At 54.6% G+C, this 16,110-nt stretch overlaps 1 protein-coding gene across 2 annotated transcripts; it reads right to left on the reverse strand.

Annotated features, from left to right (window-relative positions):
- Positions 1 to 301: 301 nt before the first annotated feature.
- Positions 302 to 13,119, reverse strand: LOC114700872 (chloride channel protein ClC-Ka). 2 transcript variants are annotated; one of them, XM_037203162.1, is made up of 20 exons: positions 13,023 to 13,119; positions 12,292 to 12,396; positions 11,565 to 11,693; positions 10,801 to 10,929; positions 9,898 to 10,037; positions 9,537 to 9,614; positions 9,377 to 9,455; positions 8,756 to 8,881; positions 7,308 to 7,392; positions 7,115 to 7,216; positions 6,486 to 6,570; positions 6,062 to 6,235; positions 5,207 to 5,276; positions 4,932 to 4,991; positions 4,386 to 4,599; positions 3,162 to 3,295; positions 2,318 to 2,406; positions 2,100 to 2,183; positions 926 to 1,012; positions 302 to 643 (listed from the first exon to the last, which is right to left on the reverse strand). In XM_037203162.1, exons 2-20 carry the CDS (start codon positions 12,389 to 12,391, stop codon positions 596 to 598), a joined length of 2,013 nt encoding a protein of 670 aa, XP_037059057.1. In that variant the 5' UTR covers positions 12,392 to 12,396; positions 13,023 to 13,119; the 3' UTR covers positions 302 to 595. The 2 variants fall into 2 exon arrangements, with proteins under 2 accessions (XP_037059057.1, XP_028736523.1); XM_028880690.2 differs by having other exon boundaries at positions 4,932 to 5,042.
- Between the last annotated feature and the right edge of the window lie 2,991 nt (positions 13,120 to 16,110).

The raw sequence follows: 16,110 nt of genomic DNA on the forward strand, positions 1-16,110 counted from the left end.
CCAGGGTATCTTCTTGTCCCCCCAAAGCCACACCCAGAGACCCCACTTTACCAGTGGAACCACAGCCAGGGAAACTGAGTCTGGAAGGCAGAACCTCACCCCTAAGTTCCTGTTATACATGAGGCCAAGTGTCATAAGACCTAGTAGGGACCTTCTCTTCCCTCCACCTCCCTGCTAAGGTGTGGAGGCTGAAGAGCCCCGGACCCAGCCTGCGATGCCCTTGTGGGCACCAGATGCCCCAAGAGCTTAACCTAGGCCAACACTAGAACCCAAGGGGCCAAATGCACTCTTGAGGGAGGGATAACAGGGGTGAACAGTGGCCCTGGGCCTCAGCTTTATTTTTCTCAGGAGTTACTGCTGGGAATAGATCATCTCAGAAGGCACATCCACCAGGGTGAGATTTTTTTCTTTCCTTTGTCCCCTCAGGGTGGGCCATAATGAATGGGGAGCCCTGTTCAGGCTGGTAGAGCTGCCCGCTGCACTGAGGGCCTGAGCTGGGCTGGAGGGGCGGGGTAGGGAGGGAAGAGGGGTGGGGCTTTGTGCAGCAGCCTCAGGAAGCAGGCAGCCGGGTCCTTTTCCCAAGCCCCAGGTTGGCTCACTTGGGGGCTGGTGGGTTGATCAAGGTGGAAATGGCTTTCTTCAGCTACAGCAGAGAAAAGGGAATCGAGGGGGAGGAGGGCGGGTTAGGAAGGACGGAGACAGCTCTGGCCTCCATCACCGAGAGCACCCCCAATGTCCAGCCTGTAGATTCAGAGCTGTCCCATGACATAAGGGACACCGAATCCAGAGAGTGGCAGGTTCAGTGGCCACTGTAACCCAAGGAGCGGTGTACATCAGAGTTCTGCGTAGCTCCCAATCTTTGAAGGGGGCATGTTGGTGCCCCCCACCCCCACCTCTGCTTTGCCCACCCTCAAGACCCTAGTACCTCTACCCAGGACACAGAGCCCACAGCTCTGCCCCGTGATGTCACGAACAGCGTCTGAAGGGTCAGCAGCTCAAAGAGGCTGTGTGTCTGGAGGGGAAGTTGACAGGAAATGGTGGAGTCAGGGAACAGCCCTGTCCCCACCCTTCTCCGTTCCAGGTGAGTGGAAGAAGAGTCCAGCCTGCAATGTCTAGTCTGACCACTAGGTGGTAGCCAGACTCCATGCAAGAAGCAAGGCTTCAGGTAGAAGGAATCCTTTGGTCCGTTACTGAGCCTCTAGGGCATCATGCCCAGGCAGAAAACTTGGGGGCATAGCCAGGTCCCTAGGCTGCTTCATTCCCCACCCCCACACAAGTGCCTGCTCTGAGAAGCTAGGTAATCTACCAACTGCCACACAGGATGAAGGGGAAGGTCCTCAAATTAGGATCCCTGTGTGATGCTTAAATTAAAAAAAAAAAAAAAATGTTTTGTTGTGTTTTCAGAAAGGGTCTCTCTCTATAGTCCTGGCAGTCTCAAACCTGCTGTGTAGACCAGGCTGGCCTCAAACTCACAGAGATCCTCCTGCCTCTGCCTCCTAAGTGCTGGGATTAAAGGCATGCGCCACCATGCCCAGCTTTTTTTTTTCTTCTTCTTCTTTTTTTTAAAAATAATTTTATGTGTATGGGTATTTGCCTGCATGTATGCCTGCGTACCACGTGAGTGCAGTGCCCCTAGGGGCCAGAAGAGGGCGTTGAATCCAGTAGGATTGGAGTTATAGACAGCTGTGTGCCGCCATGTGGTTGTTGGGAATTGAACCTGTGTCCTCTGAAGAGCAGCCGGTGTTCCTAAAGCTGGGCCATCTCTCCAGCTCCATGGGATGCTTCTTACTAACACTGTTTCTACCCAGAAGCATGTGTTTCCCAAGCTCTCTCGCTTCCCTGTCTCCTCTGCATTGCCTCAGCAACCCTGGTGGTGAGAACTCACAGGCTGGGGCTGCTGTGCACGTCTGCAGGTGAGAAGTATGCACGTGTGCCTGCACGTTCGTGAGTGGTGTGTGTGTGTGTGTGTGTATGTGTGTGTGTGTGTGTGTGTGTGTGTGTGTGTGTGTGTGTAAAACACTGCACAGCGGGAGGAGGTGGAGCCCGAATTCCCCCGTCAGGCCCTCCCTCTCCACCCACATTTTCTAACTCTCCCTTACCTGATACAGGGAGGTCTCTGGGGACAATTGCAGAGTCACTGGCTGTGTGGGGCAGCCACTAGCCAAGATGTCCTGGAGAAGGCGCTGGGAATGGGAGGAAGATAATGGAGACCTGAGCCAGCCTACAGTTCCCAGGCTCCTGCTCTCTAAACTCCTATCTTCCTTCATAGCCCTGCTCACACCCCCACCCTGTCCCCGCACCTGGCAGGGGGACCCACCTGTTGGCCTGGAGCCCAGGAAGCTGGCTCAGTCTGGAGGGCTTGCACCAAGTCGGTCCTTTTTACAATGCCCACCAGGGTCTGAGACTCTAGGAAATGCAGAGGGAGGGACATGTTATGAATGCAGAATTCACATTATCTTAGCACCTACTATGTGCCAAGAATATGCTGGGTGCTTGTTTTAAAGACTTATTTTATGTGCATGAGTATATATATATATATATCTACTGTGTATACTGTGTGCCTGGTCCCCACAGAGGCCAGAAGAGGGTGCCAGTGTTCCCAGAACTAGAGTTAAGCACAAATGTAAGTTGCCACGAGAGTTCTGGGAACCAAGGTCAGGTCCTTCATGAACAGCGATGCTCTTAACCAAGGTGCTTTCTCTTCAACCTCATGCTGGGTGTTCTTATGTCTCAGAGGAAATTTACAGAATTTCCTGCCTCTTAGGACACTTATCACCCATTTACAGATGAAGCACAGGCTGAGAGGCACAGAGGGGTTTCCATCCTGTCTACAGAAATTCAATTTTAGACATGGCTATTTGGCAGCTGTGAATGGCTGCATTATCTTTGACTAGAATCCCGGGAGCCGTTCCTAGGCTGCTTTACCAGCTCCTTCTCATCTCTAAACATGACACAAACCTAGAAGGTAGCCTGGTTATTATGTCCATTTCATCCACGAATAAACCAAAGCACAAGAGAAGCTAAGTGACTTTTCCCAGGTCACACGGCAGAGCCTAGATTCAGAGGCAGATCCAATTCCCTGCTTACCCTCGCTGCCCTTAACACTCAGAGGGAATCCCCACCCATCCTCCCAGGCACCCTCCCCCATCCCAGCTGAGTACCTCTGGTCTCCACCAAGGGGTACTGAGCCACATCTGTGGAGGTCACAGCCTTGACTACCTCCTCCAGGGGCATGTCCTTGGCCAGTGTGGTGAGGCTACAGTTCATAAAGTGTTCCACAGTCACAGGGTAGGAGCTGTGGGCAGAGGAAGGCAAGCATCAGACCCTGCCTGGCAGTACTAGTCCTCAGGAAGAGGCAGGGAACCTTGCTGGGAAGGATCCAAGTGTGATAATATTTATTTTCAACCTAACAAGATCTAGAATCATGAGGCCTCAGCAAAAGAGTTTCTAGACCATGTCAGCTGAGGTAGGAAGATCTACCCTAAACGTGGGCAGAACTATCCCGTGAGCAATGGTCCTGAACTTAATACAAAGGAAAAAGTGAGCCAAGCACCAGCAACTGTCTCTCTCTGTTTCCCCGATGTGGATGACATATGACCAGCTGTCTCACATTCCTGCCGCCATGCCTTCCCCCGCCATGATGAACTGCACTCTTGAACTGTGAGCCAGAATAAAGCCTTCCCTCATGAAGTTAATTTTCTCAGGTATTTCATTGTACCAAGGAGAAAAGCAACAAATCCTTTTGGTTTCTGCATGCAAAATGTCAGGGACTGAAGGGCTCCTAGAGTGAGTGTCATGTAGGACCCTGCACTGGGAAGAAACACGGAGACCAACTTCCTGGTGGGTACATTCTGTACCCTCAGCTTCACTGGGGGCTGCATCACCCAGCAGAATTCTGCCCTAGAGAATTTCTTTTGGTTTTGTTGGCTTTTCACACCTGAGAGAATTTTAGTCTTCGAGAACACGAGAAAAGTCCCACCCACGTGACAGCCGAGGTACCGGGTTTGGAGCTAGATGGCAGCTTGCATGAGCTTAGAGCTCGACCCAGGACACAAAGGACCTTGAGCCTGCTGCTTTGGGACCCTGGCTGCAGTCTGGTGGCGGGAGGGTCTCAGACCCCATCTGCAACCCAGCTCCTGACCACCCAGCTTGGAGAGCAGAGCAAGAGAGGCAAGAGAGAAGCCTCACTTAGCAGCGTTCAAGCTCCATGTGAGCTGAAGCAAGACAGACACTTGTCTGAACCCCGGCTTCCTCTCCAAGCACATGAGGCTCTGAGGAGATTGGTGGCCAGAGAGTGGCCTGAGAACAACTGAAGTGATTTTTGGGGGGAGGTCCCTTAACTCCCAGACCATCCTGGACACCCCATAAGCCAACCCGAGGCTCACCCAATCTTGCGGCCACGAATCCACGGCAGGTATGGCAGTTTCTTGGCCATGATGGTGCCATCATAGAAAGAGGGCTGACAGTTCTGGGAGACAGCATTGGCCGCCAGCACTGCCATCAGCACGGGCAGAGCATGAACAATCTGGCCAGTCAGCTCAAAGGCCAACAGCGCCGTGGAGATGGTGTGGGTCACCGCCCCCGAGAAGGCAGCCGCACCTGCAGGATAGAACCATGGTGGGTGACTCAGGCCAGGAGCCAGGTGGTAAGGTGGGCACAGCGTGACCATGGCTAGTGTCAGCAATATCCAGAGGGCACATACTGGAAACTGCTAGAAATGCCAGGTATGGCAAGAAAAGGGGGTACAGAGGGTGTAGGGAATGGGGGGAAAGACAGAGCTAAGAGAGAGCTGGGAGGTTCAGAGAACCATGGGGCCCGGGGAGTGGGAGGCACATTGTATAGTTCACTCCATGCTGTAGACAAACATCAGCCCCTTCAGTCATATTCGAGCCCATGGGGTCTTCCTACTTGCCGAGCCCAGGTCCACTCACCTGCCAGAGCATAGCCTCCAGGCATGATGGGGTTGACCTCACCTCCAGCCACGATGCCCTCTGGGAAGGCGACAGACAGGGCCTCTCCTAAGAGGCGCCCGATGGCAGCTCCTGCCACAGACTCAGAGTGAAGGGGCAGTCAGGCTGACCAGACCCCCAAGACCCTCGAACCCTGACCCATATTCAGTACCATCCTGGGAGAAAGATGGCGTGCGGGAACCACGGTTATGCCCCATGCCCCTGAATCTCCCTGGAATTCTGGAATTCAGACTCACCAATGATGAATATGGGCATGAAGTACCCAGCAGGCATGGGTATCGTGGTGGCCAGAATCAGCATCCAGAACTGTGCCAGGGATGGGAGAAGGGACCAGAGGGCAGGAGTTACAGGCAATAGGGTCAGGAGTGAACAAGGGAGGAACTAGATGGACGTGGAAAGTTCCCAGAGGAAACGATGCCTGAAGCACTGTCTGGAGTTACAGACAACAGCGAACAGGCCAAGTCCAAGCCCTAGTAAAGTGCCCACTGTGTGCTTGGCACATGCAAAGTCATTCACTTTCTCACCCTTAGCCTGCCCTTTGGCTAAGAAAGAGTAACTACCCCATCGCTTCTTTTTTTAAAAACGTGTGTGCAAATTTGTATGTGTGTATATACGTGGAGGTCAGAGGACAAGCTCAGATGTCATGCTCAGAAAGCTGCTCATCTCCCTTGAGATAGAGTCTCTCACTGGCCGGGAGCTTATCCATCAGGCTAGGCAGATAAGCAACAAGCCCTAAGGATCCCCCAGAGCCCACCTCTCCAGTGCTGGGATTAGAGGTGTGCCACCACATCCACCTTTTCATGTGGGCGCCAAGAGTGGACCTCAGGGCCTCTCGCTTTTGAGGCCAACACTCTATTAACAGAGACATCTCCTCAGCCCTACTTCATGGCAAAGATAAAGAAACTGAGTTAAAAATAAAAGAGGAATCCGAGGCTGGGAAAGCCGATGTGACTTGTGTAGGAGCAAAACTACACTCCTTGTGTAGGAGTCAGGCTCAGATCAGGGACCTGGTTGGAAGTGGACAGAGCTCCAGGGTCCAGCTGTGGAATCAGCCCCATCCTATGCCAGATCTGCAGACAGAAGGGACCCACCTTCATGACCAGGAAGAAAGCCAGAGTCCCAAAGATGGTGAACCTTGGGTGGTACCATTCCAGCCACAGGTTCTGGGGGTCTGGCTCCACTGGCCAGGGTGGGGACGAGTTCCGGGTCATCAAAGCCCACGAGTTGTTGTCAAAGAGAGAGTGCAGATGCTCCGCCATGGACAGCTGGGACAGAGACAGTGGCAGGTCAGCATGTTCCCGTCTGTCCCCTCACCCACCTGAGCCTCAACTACTCTACCCCTTCCCAGCTGGGGACCCTGAGGACGGCTCTGCATTGCTGAGCTACAACCTCGTCCTCTGAAAAATGACCCATAGCAATCTTCCTTGGAGAGTTGTGGGGGATGAATGAGATGATGTACACAGAGGAGATGCCAAACGGGGCTCACCACCCACCCCCTAGCTCAGTGCCCCTTACCCGGGAAGCCATGAAGCGGCCCACACCAGGCGGATAGGTGACGGAGGCCAGGATCAGGGAGGCCAGAGCTGCGTACAAGGGCTTGCTGGGAGAGAAAGGGAGTTCCAGTTTGCCTCCCCTCCCCACCCCCCCAATGTGGGGGAGCATCGCAGCTCCTTATCAGAGGCAAGCCCACAATACCAGGGTTACAATGGGGAAAGAACTATGGGGGAGGACAGGGGCAGAGATACTGACAGACCCCTCCAGAAATGAGTGGAGGAGCCCCGAGAAGGAGTGTGGCAAGGGGGAGGGCAGAGTGAGGATTTGGGACAGAGGGGGACAGACTAGCCAGGCCAGGGCGGGGATTGACCTTGTGAGGTCAGGAGGGGGGGGAAAGGAACCCCAAGATGGGAGACAGGAGGTTCAGGGAGGAGAGGAGACCATGACTGATGGGAGGGTTCCATGATGGGACTGGTTTCCCAAGTGGGGTAAGAGATGTGAGACTTGGCAGGGTGGGTACTGGTGAGGATACGGGACACTGTGAGTGAGGTGTTCCGTAGGGACGTACGGGTAAGATACTAACTCTGGTGGGGTGGGGGGGCTTTCTACGGAGGGTTGGGAGTGGGCGCCCCCTGCAGGCCTTCACCCACCTGGTAGCCAGCAGTTTGGAGGTGTAGGGATTTGTCTTGATGAAGCGGAGAAAAGTCCGCTGACAGAACAGGTAAGCGCAGCTCAGGACGCCGCAGATGGCCCTGGAGGTGGCAGTGAGGGTGAATCCAGAGCTGCCCCAGTTCATGCCTGGGGGAGCCCAGCTGGGCTGTCAGGGCCTGAGACTCCACTTACCCCAGGGCCACAAAGAAGAAGATTTCAGGCAGGTCAAAGGGTACATCCACTCGGAAACGGGTCTTGTAGATGGAGGTGATGGTCTCTGGGGGAGGGTGGGAGTGGGGGGGTCTGAGGTCACACTCCTCCCCACCCAACATGTCTCCCAGAATTCCTCATATGAGGGAGGTAGCACAACGCCCCGAGATCAAATGTCTCCGGCTTTGAGAACCTGACAACCTGAGCTTACCATTCAGCCAGCCATAGCTTCCCCCGCTTAGAGCCTTTCTCCAAGCCCACACTGCCGGTCCCCTTCTGTCCAGCAAGGAGGGAGGTCTAGTAACTAAGATTCCCCAAGAAGGGCTGGGTGGTGGTGACACACGTTTTTAATCTCAGTTAGGTCTCTCTGACTTCAAGGTCAGCCTGGTCTACAGAGCAAATTCCAGGACAGGTTCCAAAGCTACACAGAGAAACTCTGTCTTGAAAAACCAGAAAGGAAGGAAGGAAGGAAGGAAGGAAGGAAGGAAGGAAGGAAGGAAGGAAGAAAAAAGAAAGAAAGAAAGAAAGAAAGAAAGAAAGAAAGAAAGAAAGAAAGAAAGAAGAAGAAGAAAGAAGAAGGAAGAAGAAGAAAAGAAAGAAAGAAAAGAAAAAATCCCCAAGAAAACTCAGCATCTGACAGGGAGACTCGGTAGTGGGAATTCTTGACACATCAGAACGATTCTCTACATATGCATGTGTCCTCAGGCCTGTCTCAGCTTCTCCCTGAGTTGTGGCCCTTCTGTAGTTTTGACCAAAAATATAAGTCAACTCATTTTTCCATTTCTGTATCTATCATGTTATTTTCTCTTGAGGTGGGGGAGTGTTTGGGCACAGAGCATACGTTATGTGTATGCCCTGGTAACAATTCGGTGACCAAGAATGGACCAGGTCCATCTAGCAGGATTCATCCACTGCGCTCAGGAGAAACAGTTTTGGGACAGGATAGCTAAAACATCAAGGTCAAAGGAGCCCCTTGTAGTGTCCCCTCAAAGACCTCGTGGAGAATCGAGAGGTCTCCGGTTCTGTCACACTTCCTTCTGCCAAGAGGAACTGTTCGGTATCTTCCAACTTTGACTGTTGTGTGTATTCTGCTCAGAGAACATCCCTTCAGTGTTACCCAAAACCACAACAAGCAAATTGATTCACAAACATATGGGTGTGCACATGCACACAAGTTTCTCTCTCTCTCTCTCTCTCTCTCTCTCTCTCTCTCTCTCTCTCTCTCTCTCTCTCCACTCTCAAGTTTTCTTAGTACAGGTAAGCATTCAAACCCAGGGCTAGACTTTATGGCCAGATGCTCCAGAAACCAAGGTGGTGGAGAAGGAGGAAAAAGGAGAAGGAAGGGTGGGTGGAGAGGGGAAGGAGAAGACGATGGGGTGTGGAGTCACAGAAGAGGAAGGGTGGAGACGAGGTCCCCATTCGGGGCTCACCCTGCTCACTGTTGAAGACCGCCAGGAGGCGGAACATGAAGGCCCCGCAGGTGGCAGCGAAGAAGCCCCTCCAGTAATTCCAGACGGAGAAGTGAGAGGACATGACCTCAATGCTGAACAGGACACCTAGGGGACACACAGCTCAGAAGGCCTCCTATCCCCTGGCTGCAGGATGTGGGGGTCACATTCTCCCTGACCCTCCCAGACCTGCTGTCTGGCTGCCTGGACAGCCAAAGGCTCTATTGCCTTTGTCCTTGGCTCAAGCCAAGAAGGCCCACATGTCCCCACCCCACCTATCTGGTGGGACTGTGAGGATTTCTATCCTCCCAGCCCTAGAACCAGGCTCAGAGTAGTGACCTCACTGGCCAGGGCCACAGGGTAGGGGCTAGGCTTCAAACCCACATGAGTTCAAAGGGGGTCTACAGACCTGGATACCCCCCACCGGGGTGGGTGTACACATGGCTGTGCACATGCCAAGATCAGGAGCCAGCTTGTAGCGGGGTTGGGGTGGGGTGGGATGGGGGGATGGGGGGGGTGGGGGGAGGGGTGTGGCACCCGGGCCCACTAGGGAGTTCAGGGCCAGAGGGAGCTACAAGGTAGAGGGGGCGCGGGAGCTCTCACCACTGAAGGGGGCTGCGAAGACTGTGGCCACGCCCACCGCGGCTGCAGCCGCCAGCATTTCAATTTCCTTGGCCTTGTTCTGGGGAACACAGAACTCTGCGTTCAGAACCAGCTCCGTCCCCCTTCTAGTCTCAAAGGGGCTCTTTCTTGCACACCTCACCTCAGAGTCCCCGATGGTCTTGGTGCGCACACGGCCCAGGTAAGCAGCAATCATCACACTCAGGTGCACGAAGGGGCCCTGCAGGGGGCGGGAGAGAAAGCATCACCAATGCCGAGGGTCCACGTCCTGGGGAAGCTGAGCCCCCCCCCCTCATTGTTCCTCTTCCTCCTTAAGGCCCCAGGGAATGGGAGCCACAAGCCTGGCGTAAAGACAAAGTGTCATCCTCATTCACACCCATGTTCTAGGTGAACCCCAAAGCCCAGGGCCATGCTGAGATGCATTTTGTCACACTTGGGGACTGAGCTGTGCTTCAGAGGCATGGAGGAAAAGATGGAAGGCAGATGGCTCTCCTTGTTCTTACCACTTTGCCTAGGAATATGGTACTGCCTGTTGCCAGGGTGCAGGAGAGGCCCACCACCTTGGCCCCAAAGTTCTTGATGTCTAGGTAATCCTCCAAGACCACACCGGACAGCATGGTCTTAAGCTCTGGGAGTCCAGACCCTGGGGCAAAGTAAAGACAAGGTTCTCTCTCTCTCTCTCTCTCTCTCTCTCTCTCTCTCTCTCTCTCTCTCTCTCTCTTTCTCTCTCTCTCCTCATCCAAGTACTAACCTATCCCAAACATACTTAGCAAGATCAGGTGCATTGGGGGTGGTATACCTGCCTCTCTCTCTCTCAACAAGGTCTCACTGTGCACCCCAGGATAGCCTGGAACTGGCAGGCATTCTCCTGCTTCTGCTTCCCATACCCAGCACAGACTAAACTTAGTGCCACAATGCACAGAGCACTCTCTGGCACTGTCCTCAGGACCTCACACACCCTGTGAGCGGGATGTGTAACTTCAGCTGTCAGGAGAGACAGTCGAGGGTCTGAGTGGGACCTTGAAGGCTACAGTAGCAGGGACGGGAGCCAGGGATTGTCCGGGCATCACCAGCGACACTTGGGGGATCCTCCTGCTCCATCAGCCCAGCCTCAACATCACGGGCTGTGTTCCTGCAGGTGACCAACCACCACCACTTTTTTCTACCCTAGAGGAGCCTACAGAGGTCAAGCCAAGCCAGTGATGTTCCTGGTCCCCTGTTGTCCCTCTCCTGAGTAACTTTGGGTAGGTGGCCTGGCTCTTCCAAGCCTGCGTCCTCAGCACTAACATGGGGTCACTGTTCCCTGTCCTCCCTCCTCAGAAGCCTCACAGGATGTGAAAACATTTGGCCCCATGGGGACTGCAGGACAAGGCAGGCTGGCCAGAGGCCAGGTGACCATGACTCACCTCCAGAGAAGGGCGTGATGCTCTGTGAGAAGCCGGAGGAGAAGGACAGGAGGGCCACAGGGTACACAGTCCAGGAGAGATAGCGGAGCAGGTGGCCGTCCCCAACTTCCCTGTACAGCCACTTGTGTGCTGGGGATGCCCAGCTGTCAGGGAGCCACCCAGAGCCTCTCCGGGCCTGGGGACAGACACTACAGTGCCCACTGACAGACCAGGGAAGGGCCCAGAAGGCCACCCAGTCAGGGGAGGGCAACCTGGTCCCTAGGTCCATATCTCATTTTTCCAGCTTCCTACTTGTGGGACTTTAGCTAAGTAACTTGACTGAGCCTCAGTTTCCCCTCTGTCCAGAATCCAGTCATTGCGCCCTCCCCAACCCTGGGTCCCTGAAAGACCAAAGGAGGCCTAGTGGGGACTTGGATAAGACAGTGTGACACCTTACCAGGGCAGCCCAGAAGTGAGTACCCCACTGAGCAGGCAGCATGGGGGGAGAGGAGAAAGATGGGGACAGCAGGCAGAAGTTAAGGCTCCTAGAAGTGTCAGGCTCTCTTCCCTATTGTGCACGTGAGGAATGGCTGAGGCCCAGAGAGGGGAAGGAACCTTGCCAGGGTCACACAGCCAGTGAGATACGAAGCCAGCACCAGCTCAAGGCCTGGCTACCCACAGCCCTGCCCTACCCCGCTGCCCCTGGCTGTCCAGCTGGCATCCCAAGCCTAATAATGCAGGATTCCTATTGCCCTGAGGGGGTGTGCATACCGGGGAGGCCTCACCTCTGACCACACGCCCGATAGCGAAGTTCATGGCATAGCTGATGAGAGCCATGAGCACCCCGAGGGCCATCAGGAAGTACCAGTCCTCACCCATGCGGAACAGGCGCTTTTTCAGCCACTCCAGGCCCCCTGGGCAGGACACTGGGGTCACAGCCCCTTCCCTGGGGGCTGCCCAGGCTCTGGGCAGGAAGGGCCAGCTAGGGGCCTGGAGTGGAGTCTGGGGTGAAGAGGAGGGCTCTGCCGCGTGGAAGGGGCTGAGCAGGATACGTAGAAAGTAAAGTGATATCGTGGGTGTCTTTGGTCTGTCCCTCCACTTCCGGGGCCTTACAGAAGGTTGGTCAAGGTGGCAGAGGAGAATAAAGGGACCTGGCACTACACCTCTTACTGATGTCCCATCAGGGTCTACGCAACCGTGAAGGGCAGGGCAGCAAGGACCTAGTGAGGCCCCCAGGGCTTGGGGGCCCACCTGCACTTCAGGTCCCCAGGCATGCCCTTGGCCACGCTGGAAGCCAGAACACTGGCCCTCTCTGGCTGTGGGCATCAGCACCTGGGCCGGAACTCTGCCACTTTCTGGGGTCCCTGATTTCTCTGCCCCTAACAATAAGGATGGTCAGGTTCTCAGCACAGTCAAAAGTGAAGAGAGTGATGTCGGATCTAGGGTCAGGGCCACCCCAAGGGGACTTCATGGGGAAGGGGACGGGGTGGGAAGAGGTGACGGAGCTCTCACCTCTGATGCCTCGGCGGATGCGTGGACATGGACCCCACAGCTCTTGCAGGGCCACCGGCTTCCCGGAGGACCCTTCGCGCAGCCCCACCAGTTCCTCCATCGGTTCTGTGGTAACAGGTGGACAACTGTTTGGTGACAGGCACCGCGTGCCTCTGTCCCACATCTAGGTTCGCCCAGTCCTCCGCCCAGTCCTCCGCCTTCTGAGCCGAAGGCAGAGCCGGTTGCTCTTGGGTGGGAGGGGGGCTGCTGGTGAGTGAGGAGTTATCAGGAGGGTTCCAGGGTGTCCATGTGCTTTCTCCACAAAGCCTCCGGTACCTGGGTGGTGCCTATATGCCGCATGTGTGGACTGGAACTTCTCAATTCCATCCATGCCCAGAAGTAGTTGGAATGGGGGTAGGATCCTAATCCCTTTCAGAAACTCTCCCTTGCTGGGGATCCCTGCTGCCACCTTCCTGGGACTCTAGGCTGCTCCGAGCAGTCATTTTGCTCAGGGGCGACCCTGTCACTTGGTCCCCATGGGCAGTTCTAATGCCCCATACCCACCCCTCAGTGCCTTGTGTTCCTCAGCTCAGCTCCACAGGAAGCAGGAAGCCCCCAGACCCAGAAAGAGACCCTTAAGGGGTGATGAGCTTCTGTCGCTGCTCCTGTCTGCACCCTCCCTGCCCGTCCCCATCCGGGCAGGTCCCACCCAAGTCCAGGTCCTGCCTTCCTCAGCACCCTCCGCTCCTCACCTCTTCGTCCACCCTGCAGAGGTCCTGCCTGGAGTTCCTCTAACACAGCCTCTTTGTTTGCCGCGCCTGGGCACCTGGACAGGTGTGCCTTCCACCAATCAACACCCTCCCTCCCCCGTCCCAGGCTCGAGTTTACCGTGACCACTAAGAATGTTCCAGACAAACCAACCAGAACTACTACCCCAGGCAACAGAGCACGAAGGACGTGGCTTCTGGGAGGTGAGGAAGGGTACAGGGGTGTCTCACGGGAGGGCTGGGCAGAGGGGCACTCATCTGTGTTGCTGGACCCTGGGGGGGGGATTCTTGGGGTCTGGGTCTGGCAGTGGAGCTGATGAACAGGCAGGGCAGTGAGGGAGAGACCCCTTGTAGCTGAGCCTCAGGGTCTGGTCTCTTAGCTGGGGATGACAAAGAGAGGCAAAGCAGAGTGGACGGGAGGCAGCAGGTGAAGTGCAGGAGCACAGGGGAGGGGAGGGGCACGGGGGAGGGGGAGGGCACAGGAGAGGGGCACAGGGAGGGAGATGGGCACAGGGGAGGGGACACAGGGGAGGGAGATGGACACAGGGAGGGAGGGGCATGGAGAGGGGGAAGGGGCACAGGAGAGGGCACAGGGAGGGGAGGGGCATGGGGGAGGGGACACAGGGGAGGGGCACAGGGGAGGGGATGGGCACAGGGAGGGGATGGCATGGGGGAGGGGGTACAGGGGAGGGACACAGGGGAGGGGGATGGGCACAGGGGAGAGAATGGGCATGCGGGAGGGGGAGGGGGAACAGGAGAGGGCACAGGGGAGGGCATGGGCACAGGGGAGGGGATGGGCATGGGGGAGGGGATGGGCATGGGGAGGGAGGGCACAGGAGAGGGGCACAGGGGAGGGGATGGGCATGGGGAGGGGAGGGAGGTCTCCATTGATGTTCCCTTCCTGGGAGCTGGGACCTTCCCAAAACAACTCGGAGTTTCTAAAACCCAGGGAGACGGCCAGTTACCCCGTTTGAAAGAAGTGGCATGCAGAACTATGGGGCCTCCTGTCCAAGTTCACAGACGCCATCTGGACGTTGACATATACCTGAAATGCCAACTACTTGGGAGGCTGAGGCAGGAGCATTTCTTTAAGGCCAGAGTTGCAGATCAATTTGAACAATATAACAAGAGGCCATCTTTAAAAAAAAAAAAGGTTGGAGTAAGGTAAGAAGTTTTGACTGATTTTATTTTTATTAAGGGGCTGGTGAGAGAACGTGAGGCCTCATGCGTCCTAGGTCAGTACTCTCTGAGACAGGGTCTCACTATGTAGCTCAGTCTGGCCTCAAACTCCAAATTCTCCTGCTTTTGCTTCCTAAGCATCAGGTTACAGGCATACTCACTAAGAGAGAGAATTTTTAAAATAAATTCCTGTGGGTGGTAGTGGTGTGGAGAAATGGTTAAGAGCGTTGGTTGCTCTTGCAGAGAACCCAGATTCGGTTCCTACAGCTGCCTGTAACTCCAGCTCCAGGGGATCTGACACCTCCTCCTCCTCCTCTCTGTCTCTGTCTCTGTCTCTCTGTCTGCCTCTGTCTCTCTCTCACTCACACACACACACACTATAAATTTTAAAAATTAATAAAAGTAATTGATTAGGTCAGCAAAATGACTCAGCAGGTAAGGAAAGAATTCTCCTGCAGGTTGGCCTCTAACATCCACGTGTGCCCTGGTACACACACACACACACACACACACACACACACACACACATACACACACACATCGATATCATTTAAAAGAAATAAATCCCTTGTAGGCTGAGTGCACCATGTGGGTGAGGCCCACCATGCTGTGCAGTCACCCCCGAGTCACTCACACTGCTATTGAGGTAAAAGGAATGAGCACCCATGCAGGCGACTCCTGAGGACAGTCCCAGGAGCTTTGCTGACCACGATGGGAGTGTGGAAGGCGCCTGTGGAAAGTGGAGGCGCAAACGGAGGCTCCATGAGGTCTAAAAGGTGCCAGGCACAACTTCTGGGGCCAATAAGCAAAAAGTGGGAGGAAGAGAGGCACCTGTCACCGAGGAGCCGCGCAGGCGCAGACCGGGCTGGATACGAACCTAGTGCGAGTGGAGGCTTTTGCCTCTCCCTCTCCCTCTCCCTCTCTTTCTTTATTGTTTCTGCTACCCAAGCTGGATTCAAACTCCTGCGCTGAAATAATCTTCTCATCTCAGCCTCCTTAGCAGCTGGGGTGTTGCTGTGATGAACCCACTCAAAAGCAGTTTGGAGAAGAAAGGGTGTGTTTATCTTACACAGCCCAACCACAGCCCATTGTGAACAGAAGCCAGGGCAGGAACCTGGAGGCAGGAACTGAAGAAGAACCCAAAGGAAGGCTGCTTACTGGCTTGCTCTTCATGGCTTGTTCAGCTCACTTTATAGAACTCTATATAGGGTCACCTGCCAGGGGGACGACAATGCCTGTGATGTGCAGGACATCCCACATCAACCATTAACCAAGAAAATGCCATAAAGACTTGCCTATTGGCCTGCATGATTGGGGTTTTCTCAATTGAATTTCCCTCTCCCCAGATAACCCCAGTTTGTATCAAGATGACTTGAACTAACCCTGCAGCTGACCGCTTGTCCATTAACACACAGCACAGCGCTACCAAACCACAAACTTCCCTCTCTTGTTTATTCCTAGGATCCCATGCTGATGTTACAAAACAAGACATGGTGTAACTAAGAATCCTATAATAGAATTAAAATGCTTGTTAGGTGGTGGTGGCGCATGCCTTTAATCCCAGCACTGGGGAGGTGGAACCAGGCGGATCTCTGTGAGTTCAAGGCTAGCCTGGTCTCCAAAGTGAGTTCCAGGACAGCCAGGACTGTTACACAGAGAAACCCTGTTTTGAAAAACAAAAATTTAAACACTTTAAAAGTTTGATCTTGCCAGGCGGTGGTGGCGCACGCCTTTAATCCCAGCACTGGGGAGGCGGAACCAGGTGGATCTCTGTGAGTTCAAGGACAGCCTGGTCTACAGAGCGAGATCCAGGACAGGCACCAAAACTACACAGAGAAACCCTGTCTCAAAAAAAAAAATAAATAAAAGTTTGATCTCTATAAAATAGTCATGG

The sequence above is a fragment of the Peromyscus leucopus genome, chromosome 2 (genome assembly GCF_004664715.2).
Source record: "Peromyscus leucopus breed LL Stock chromosome 2, UCI_PerLeu_2.1, whole genome shotgun sequence".
Lineage (NCBI taxonomy): Eukaryota > Metazoa > Chordata > Mammalia > Rodentia > Cricetidae > Peromyscus > Peromyscus leucopus.